Source organism: Crocuta crocuta, unplaced genomic scaffold (genome assembly GCF_008692635.1).
Source record: "Crocuta crocuta isolate KB4526 unplaced genomic scaffold, BGI_CrCroc_1.0 scaffold267, whole genome shotgun sequence".
In the NCBI taxonomy this organism is placed as follows: Eukaryota; Metazoa; Chordata; class Mammalia; order Carnivora; family Hyaenidae; genus Crocuta; species Crocuta crocuta.
The window spans coordinates 521,661-531,205 of NW_027531899.1; the positions used below are offsets into that span (position 1 = coordinate 521,661).

The window sequence follows — 9,545 nt, forward strand, 5'->3', positions numbered from 1 at the left end:
GCTTCCTGAGTTCCCCCAGTAAGGTGGGGACAGAGGTGATTTCCTGGTTCCAACCTGTCCCAAGCTTGTTCAAGCTGCCCCCAGCCAGGCCTGGGTGAGAGCCTCACCACATCCACCTGGAAGATGAGAGGAACAGTGCTGGGTGACCTCCCTACCCTCTCTGGGCCTGAGCTTCATCTCCTATTTGGGCTGCAGCTCAGGTGAGGCCCCGGTTGGAGGATGGGTGTATATTTGTGTTTTGTCAGGGCTGGGGGGCATCCCTGTCCACCTTGTACTAGGTGGGGAGACCAGGTACCCCCAGAAGACAGAGGGCATTCCTAGAGTGAAGGTATGGAACAATCTGGAAAATTCTCCAGAGGAAGAAGTGTGCCAGGCTGGGTCTAGAAGTGGTAGGAGGGGCGAACTAGTTGAGGTGGGAAGAATAGTGGGAAATAGAAGAGCAGACAAAATGACAAGAAGACAGCATGATGTGGAGAGAGCAGGCAGAGGGAGAGAGAGGTTAGGGTATTTGGAACACAGACCCTGGGGTCAGCCTGCCCCTTGCTAGCACGGTGGCTTGGGCAAAGTCCCTTACCATTGCTGGGCCTCAGACTCCACATCTGTAAAATGGGGATAACGGTCATATTGATCTCATGGGGTGGCTGTGAAGATCGAATGACTTCATACTTGCGAGGCATTTGGAACAATGCCTGGTGCATCCATTATGCACCAAATAAGCATTTGTGAAATTAATCAGAAAGGGAGACAGAAGGTCTCCAAGGGAAAAATAGGAGACGCATTAGAGAGAGCTAGATTGGGGGCAGAAGCTGGAGACACAGAAGGCCGGGCCGGAGGAGGGCCCGTATTGGCTGGGTGGGGATGAGAGACAGGCCCTGAGCAGCCTGTCACGAGGACAGGACACATTGGGTGAGGAAGGCAGCATTGGAGGACGGTCAAGGGGACTGGGTGAGAGAGGAGCAAATGTCCCCAGTGGGGTATCTAACCGCCTGTGTCCCCTGTGTCTCCAGCAGAGGCAGCAGCTGCCCCAACTGCGGCTCCTGGCCCTGCCCAGCCTGGGCACGTGTCCCCGACCCCGGCCACCACATCCCCTGGGGAGAAGGGTGAGGCGGGCACCCCAGTGGCTGCGGGCACCAGTGCGGCCGCCATCCCCCGCCGCCATGCCCCCCTGGAGCAGCTGGTTCGCCAGGGTTCCTTCCGTGGGTTCCCAGCCCTCAGCCAGAAAAACTCACCTTTCAAACGGCAGCTGAGCCTACGGCTGAATGAGCTACCGTCCACACTGCAGCGCCGCACCGACTTCCAGGTGAAAGGCACAGGTGAGCCCCGGGTTCTGTGGGAAGAACATTAGGATCAATGCCTTGCCCCCCTCTGGAGGAGGCAACAGATAGAGAAGAGGTGTATACACCTTGATCGATTAGCACTGCCTGCCGTGGGAAAGGAAAGAGAGGTGGAGCACATCATGGTCGATTAGCAGTGTCTGCCGCCAGTGTGAGGATGGGGAGGGGGTAGTACGAATCATGATTGATTAGCAATGTCTACTAATGGCAAGGACCAGCAGGATGGCAGAAGCCCTGATCGATTAGTAATGCCTGCTGCAGTTAGGGAAACGAGAGGTACATCATAACATGCATACATCATGATTGATTAGCAAGGTCATGGGTTCGAGGACCAACCTCTAGGGAGAGGAAAGCTGCCTAGATGGCCATTTTTTGCTGGCCAGGAGGAGACCGAGACTCCATAGGCTAATGCTCCCTCCAAGCATTTGGCCAATAGAGACTGAGATCTGACCAGGTGAAGGATACAGGCTCAGAGTGGGGGAGGATTGTGATGGGTTCATGGCACCTGCCGTGGGCAGGAAAGAGCGAGGCGCTACGTCATGTGGTTGATGAGTGAAGGTTGCCATGGATAAGGGAGAAGAGAGAGCAGAAGTTATGTTGTGCCCAGGGAGAGGCTCCCAGAATTGGGCCAGTGGAGACATGAGGCGAAGGGCACAGGTGAGCACAGGGACCAGGGGTCATGGAGCACAGTGATGGATTTGTGAGGTCGCAGATGGGCAGAGGCTCAGGCAGAGGCAACACAGTGCTCTGGAAAGAGGCAGCAAGCATGTCATCATCTATGAGCAGTGCCTGCCCTGGGCAGTGATAGGAGAGGCAGTAGAGCTGTTCTGTTTTTCTTAGAAGGAAAATGGAGTTATAGAGACCGTGCTCTCTCTCAACGTTTAGCCAGTAGAGCCATGAGGTCTGGCCAGGTGAGGGGGATGGGGAGCAAAGAGTTCAGTGGGAAAAAGCATCGTGCTTGATTAGTAATGTCTGCCATGGGCCAGAAATAGGAGAGAGGTGGTATATATCATGCTCGAAAAGCAAGGTCCACCATGGGAGAGGGGTGAGAGGTGTGGTGCGGTGCCATGTTCTGCCCGAGGGCGGCAGGCAAGAGGGCTGCCTCTTCCCCCAGCTGTCGGGGAAGTCATGTGGTCTGGCCCATTTTCCTCTTCCGTATGCCAGATCGGAGACAGCCACCTCTCACAGCCTTGGGACTGGCGTGGGAGGTGTTGATCTGCGTCCAGAAGGCTGGGCTGCTCCCAAAGGTGACTGCTGAGCGGATCCCAGTGCTTGCTGAGAGTGACGCACACGTGCTCCTTGCCCCGCAACACCCCTCGGCCTTCAAACAGCCTGGCATTCACTGTCCCCATGCACCCCGCCGTGACGCACTGCCTAGGGCTGTCACATGCACTTCCCGAGAGGTGGCAGGCTCCTGGGGCTTCGGGCGGAAGCTTCCCGCGCCCGTAGCCAGTTGCATGCTTGCCTGGATGTGACCCGCCACCTGGAGTTTACAGATTCACATGCGTCACTCTGCTGTACCCGGAAGTCACACACTTAATCTGACTCAAAAGCCACACCCCCTGGGGCGTCACAGAACCAGATGTTTCCTTTAACACACACTTAGGCACATCTCCAGACACCCCATGCAGACCGGCACACACAAACCACACAGCCGGATTTGCACAGATGTGTGAGGTCACACCTGCAAATCTGTGCACACTCACAAACACACTCGTACGTCCCACATGGCTGCCTGGATTGGCTCACGCTTGGGAATCACAGGACACACGCCTGGATTTTGGTCACACTTAGATGCCAGGCCCTCAGAGCTGCACACCTATCTGCACTAATAACGCAGTCGTCATAGACCTGACCTAGAAACCACCTTCCCTCCCACCTGGGCACCCCCACGTCACACCTGCTAAATCCTACAGCCCATGTCTTTTTTTTTTTTTAATGTTTATTTATTTTTGAGACAGACAGACAGACAGAGTGCAAACGGGAGGGACAGAGAGAGAGGGAGACACAGAATCTGAAAGCAGGCTCCAAGCTCTGAGCTGTCAGCACAGAGCCCGATGCGGGGCTCGAACTCACAGACCGTGAGATCATGACCTGAGCCAAAATCTGAGGCTTAACCGACTTGAGCCCCCCAGGCGCCCCTCTGCAGCCCGTTTTTCTCTGATGCTCAGTGAAGCGTCACATCTGCTCCCTTGGAGACGATCGCTCGCTGAGATGTCACAGGCTCTTGTCACACCGCACTGGCATTTCTCTCTTGTTTATTTGGATGGCAGGTTTTTTTTCATCCCAAGCCCTCGTGAGGCCACCGCACCTGCTCAGCGTTCCCTGTCTTGCTGGTACCAGTGTGTGTCTGTCCTCATGATGGGTGCAATAGGCCAGGCCAGGTGTGGTGGGCAGGGCCCCCTGCTTCTCCATCCAAAGTAGGACGAATGATCCCCAGCCACTGGTCAACAGTGTGGCCAACATCCAACCCGACTCGTCAGCGCTCTTCCAGATAGGTGGTTGGACATATTTTTTAATTCATATATGTTGTTGAGCATTTAAAATATTTCTCTTGGTTTGTAGCTACACACAGATCTTTTTTTTTTTTATGTTTATTTATTTTTGAGAAAGAGCGAGCATGGGCACGCGCACGAGTCGGGGAGGGGCAGAGAGAGAGAGGGGGACAGAGGATCCAAAACCGGCTCGGAGCTGTCAGCACAGAGCCCGTTGCGGGGCTCAGACTCACGAACCACGAGATCACGACCTGAGCCGAGATCGGACGCTCAAACGACTGAGCCACCCAGGTGCCCCACCACACACAGATCATATGGTCCTCCCTGGTTTGGGACCTCAGCCATCAAGATGTCGCATACCACGTGGCTGTTGTACCACTCAGATGTTACACTCAGATAACCACGGAGTTGGCATTTTCATGGCCACGGCCATTTGGTTACTGCAGAGTAGACCCCCCACGTACACACCTTGTGAGGGAAAGGACCCCAGGTGGTAAGAGAGGGCCACCTGAGGGCACGGGGTCAAGGGTAGGGCCTGGGCCTCTTCTCTGACCTCCGCCCTTCCCTGACTTCCCAGTGCCTGAGATGGAGCCCCCTGGTGCCAGTGACAGTGACGGCATCAATGCCCTGTGCACTCAGATCAGCTCATCTTTCGCCAGTAGTGGAGCACCAGCGCCTGGGCCACCACCGGCCTCAGCAGGTAAGATCTGCGCCCTGCAGCGCCCCCCTGCGGTCTCCTGCTCCATTCAGGGGTGCCACAGACCCTCCAGGAACCTTGGGGTCCCACGGGCTTAGAGCCATGGCTCACCTAAGGGCCATGGGCCCATCCTAGCACCATAGAGTCAGGTTAGAGCCTTGGAGCAACTTAGAACCACAGGGTCATCTCACAGCCATGGGCTCTAGAACCACAAGATAACCTTAGAATCATGGGGGCAATTGGGGCGCCTGGGTGGCTTAGTCGGTTAAGCGTCCGACTTTCGCTTAGGTCATGATCTCGCGGTTCGTGGGTTCGAGCCCCGCGTCGGGCTCTGTGCTGACTGCCAGCTCAGAGCCTGGAGCCTGTTTCAGTCTGTGACTCCCTCTCTCTCTGACCCTCCCCTGCTCACGCTGTCTCCTCTCTCCTCTAGAAATAAATAAAACGTTTAAAAAAAAAAAAAAAGAATCATGGGGGCAACTTCAAACCGATTTTAAACCATCCCATCCCAGAACCATAAAATTGAGACACCTGCAGCCTCAGGATCACAGGACATTAGAGACTCCAGTTTGGGAGCCGTGACACCAGGGAGTCACCTTAGAGCCGTGAGCTTGTTCTAGAACCCTGCACGCACTTGGAACTGCACTAAATTTAGACCTCTAGGCTCTTAGGAGACACAAGTGTAAAGCCATCGAACCTCGCCCACCAGGTTAGACCCCTACACTCTGGGAACGGACCATGCAGTCTTCAAATCTTAGCTTCCTCGAATAATACAGTGTCGAAATGCCAGGACGAAGGGGGGTTTTAAGAATCTGCAATAATGGGCTCGGCACTGACCCATCAGAAGGGAAGCCGGGCTGATACATGTCCATGATGCCTGGGCTTTTCCATCTTAGGGCCTTAGAATCTCAGAAGTGTACTTTGTTGGCACTTGAGAGCCGTGCCGTGGGCCAGGGTGGTGAAGCCACGTGCCCCAAAGCCAACACAGCTGGTGAGGGGCAGAGCGCGACTCGGTGGCTGCAGACTCTGGTCCCCCGGCCCCGGGATCTCTCAGTTGCCGCCCGTGCCCCTCAACTGCCCCTCTCCTCCCTCTAGGGACTTCTGCCTGGGGTGAGTCCTCCGTGCCCTCTGCAGCTGCCTTCCAGCCCGGGCACAAGCGGACCCCTTCGGAGGCGGAGCGGTGGCTGGAGGAGGTGTCCCAGGTGGCCAAAGCACAGCAGCAGCAGCAGCAGCAGCAGCAGCAGCAGCAGCAGCAAGTGGCCTCAGTGCCCCCGGGGGTCCCCGCCCTGCAGCCCTTTCCTGCCCCCGTGGGGCCCTTCGATGCCACGCCTGCCCAGGTGGCCGTGTTCCTGCCGCCCCCACACATGCAGCCCCCTTTTGTGCCCGCCTACCCGGGCCTGGGCTACCCGCCCATGCCCCAGGTGCCCGTGGTGGGCATCACCCCCTCACAGATGGTGGCCAATGCCTTCTGCTCAGCCGCCCAGCTCCAGCCCCAGCCAGCCACCTTGCTCGGGAAAGCCGGGGCCTTCCCGCCCCCCACCATGCCCACTGCCCCAGGGGGCCAGGTCCGCCCACGCCCCAGTGGGGCACCCTGGCCCCCGGAACCGGCGCCTGCCCCGGCCCCCGAACTGGACCCCTTTGAGGCCCAGTGGGCAGCATTAGAAGGCAAACCGGCTGGAGAGAAGCCTTCCAACCCCTTCTCGGGCGACCTGCAGAAGACCTTCGAGATCGAACTGTAGCCCGAGCCGCCCTGCCCACCCCAGCATCTCCAGGTGCCCACGCCTGGGAATGGAGGCCCAACCTCTCCCTGGCCCTGGCCCCTGGGGCTGCGCCCCCCCCAACACCCTCTCTAACCCCTTCCTGTGACCACCCCCCACAACCACTACAGAACCGACATTGTAACGCCCAGGTTGCGACAGGATGGAATTCAGGGACGGACCCAGCCTGGCTAAGGGACCCATTTCACTGCCAGACTTAGGCCGGCGGTGCCCTTCCCTCACCCCCCCTCCAACCCCAGACACGGCGGGATGGCCACAGTCCCACTGAGTGCCCTCGGTTCAATCTACATTTCCCAGTTTCTGTTGTTGACCTTCCACCTTGCAGTGTTGGGTGGGATGGAAAAGGGAGGCCCACTTAGGGGCTCTTCTGGGCCCCCCACGAGTGCCCACCCCAAGTCCGGCCGTCCCCTCCCAGACACAGCACAAGCAAAGGGCTTCCCTCCGCCCACCTGCTGCGTTCACTGCCAATGCTGTGCTCACCCCTATCACCCCTCTCCCCCACTCGGGGGCCCACATCTTCCTTGGGCCAAGGTCTCATGGGGGCAGGGGCCAAGCTGGGGGCCCGGGAGGCGGGGTTGGGGGAAGAGGAAAGAGATGCTCAGTTACCTCACGTCAGTGCCCGCTGGGGAGGGGTCCGGGAAGAAGGGGTGCCTGGCGGGTACTTNTTGATACACTCTACAAGTTACATACTTTAAAATATGCAACATATACATTATATGTTTAATTCTTTAAAAAAAATTTTTTTAATGTTTGTTTTTATTTCTGAGAGAGAGAGAGAGAGACAGCATGAGCAGGGGAGGGTCAGAGAGAGAGGGAGATATAGAATCTGAAACAGGCTCCAGGCTCTGAGCTGTCAGCACAGAGCCCGATGTGGGGCTTGAACCCACTAACCGTGAGATCATGACCCAAGCTGAAGTCAGACGCTCAACCAACTGAGCCACCCGGGTACCCCTATGTTTAATTCTTTATAGCTCTTGAAAATGAGGTGATTGATTTTGTGAACCCCAAGATTATATCCCCAGTTGATGGATTGGGAAGTTTGGTCACTTCAGCCCTTGGCATCTGATTTGGGGGGTGGTGCTGGGATTCCAACGTAGCTCCTGGTCAACCTCGGGGCCAATCATTAAACCACCAGGCTGCAAGGGAATAAACTTAGGGTCTGCCCTCTAGGGTCTACAGCCCATCGACCAGACATGGACCCTGGGCTAGAGGACCTGTGCCAGATGGCTCTGCCAGGGCACCCAGGGGTGCCTAGGGAGGGAGCCCAGGACTCTGCCAGAAATGAGCCACACTTTCTCATCTCCAAGCTTAGCAGATGCCATTCCATCCGCCTACAACACCTTTCCTGACACAGCACCTTTGCCCCAGTGCCACTCATTCTTCAGGCCTCAGTTCAAATGTCACCACTTCAGGGCGCTTGCGTGGCTCAGTCGGTTGAGCGTCCGACTTCAGCTCAGGTCATGATCTCACGGTTTGTGGGTTCGAGCCCCGCCTCAGGCTCTGTGCTGACAGCTAGCTCAGAGCCTGGAGCCTGTTTCAGATTCTGTGTCTCCCTCTCTCTCTCTGCCCCTCCCCTGCTCACGCTCTCTCACGCTCTCTCTCTCTCTCTCTCTCTCTCTCAGAAATAAATAAAACATTTAAAAAAATTAATTTAGGGGCGCCTGGGTGGCTTAGTCGGTTAAGCGTCCGACTTTCACTTAGGTCATGATCTCGCGGTTCGTGGGTTCGAGCCCCACGTCGGGCTCTGTGCTGACTGCCAGCTCAGAGCCTGGAGCCTGGTTCAGATTCTGTGTCTCCCTCTCTCTCTGACCCTCCCCTGCTCACGCTGTCTCTCTCTCTCTCTCTCTCTTTCCTAGAAATAAAAATATTTAAAAAAATTAATTTAAAGAAAAAGCAAATATCGCCTCTTCTTAGAAAGAGAGCTGCTTCCGTTGCCCCGCCCCCTCCCATCTAATGCGTTCTAAGTTTGACCCTTCAGGATGAATCAGGAGCACCCCTCCCCACTTGGGCCCCGGTACTTCCCCCTCCTGGCCCTAATTCAGTCCCAGCCCTGACTCAGTCTGGGCTGTAGCTATCTGGCCCCCACCGTGGACTGTGAGGGAGGGGTGAGTGTCTCAAGCACAGAAGAGGCAAGCTCAGCAATTCAACCCTGCACACCGCTGCGCTGGTGAGGGAGAGACGCAGAAAGGGCCTAGGACTTGGACAGAGACCGTTCAAACTTCTGGACTCATGGGGAAACTGAGGCCACGCTGTGCACAGAAAATCAGGGACAGAAGCAAAACGGTCTTCCCTGTCACCGGCTGCTATCTTTTCCCCAAATCGTTCTTCCCTGTGCCCAGAGCCATCTTTCTCAGCCGCCCCTGCCCCAATGGTCCCTGTAGATGCAGAAGTTCTGGTCTCCGGGGGGTCCCTAGACCCATTCTCTCCCAAGGACCTCCCACAGGCTCCTCTTAGCCAATTTTCCCATCTTCCCACATGTGATGGAGACTGGCTTTTCATGGTGCCTGCCTCTCCACAGAGACCATAGATCTGGGGTTAACCTCCCACCCTCCGCTTCCCACAGGCTTGGGCTCTCAGAAACCCGGAGACGCACAATTAACGCCCCCGCCCTATCTGCTAACCTCTGGTCCCACCTAACGCCACGTGCTGCATCCCTACTCATGCCCCATCCCACTGCCATCGAGGTCATTTTTCTGGGGTCATCCAGCTCAGGCTTTTCAGCACCCCCTTTCCAGTTCAGTCTGGAGAGCCCCGACCACCCCCACATTGGCTCCCTGCGCCCTGCCCCTGGGGAAATGGACCACGTGTCCCACTCCGAGGACTCTCAGGAGGACTCCGCCCCCTGTTGGAGCCCCGCCCCCTCGAGGTACCTCCTCTCCAGGCGCTAGGGGTGCAGCGAGGGCTATTTTATTTTTTTAATTTTTTAAAAAATTTATTTTCTTTCCGGGGCGCCTGGGTGGCTCAGTCGGTTAAGCGTCCGACTTCATCTCAGGTCATGATCTCTCAGTTCGTGTGTTCGAGCCCAGCGTTCGGCTCTGTGCTGACAGCTGGCTCAGAGCCTGGAGCCTGTCTTCGGATTCTGTCTCCCTCTCTCTCTGAACCTCCCCTGCTCGCTCGCTCGCTCGCTCGCTCGCTCGCTCTCTCAAAAATAAATAAAACATTAAAAACTTTAAAAAAAAGAAAATAGAGTATACTTATTTTTGAGAGAGAGGCACACACAGAGGGCAATTGGTGGAGGGGTAGA

The 9,545-nt window shown here is 56.4% G+C and overlaps 1 protein-coding gene across 1 annotated transcript in view; it reads left to right on the forward strand.

Annotated features, from left to right (window-relative positions):
* NUMBL (NUMB like endocytic adaptor protein) overlaps positions 1-6,961 on the forward strand; it is a 26,405-nt gene extending 19,444 nt beyond the window's left edge. Inside the window, 5 exon segments of the mRNA XM_077773615.1 lie at positions 1,008-1,313; positions 2,499-2,522; positions 2,525-2,581; positions 4,407-4,529; positions 5,619-6,961. Of these exon segments, the coding sequence (XP_077629741.1) occupies positions 1,008-1,313; positions 2,499-2,522; positions 2,525-2,581; positions 4,407-4,529; positions 5,619-6,262 (1,154 nt within the window). The 3' untranslated portion in view covers positions 6,263-6,961.
* Positions 6,962-9,545: the final 2,584 nt, after the last annotated feature.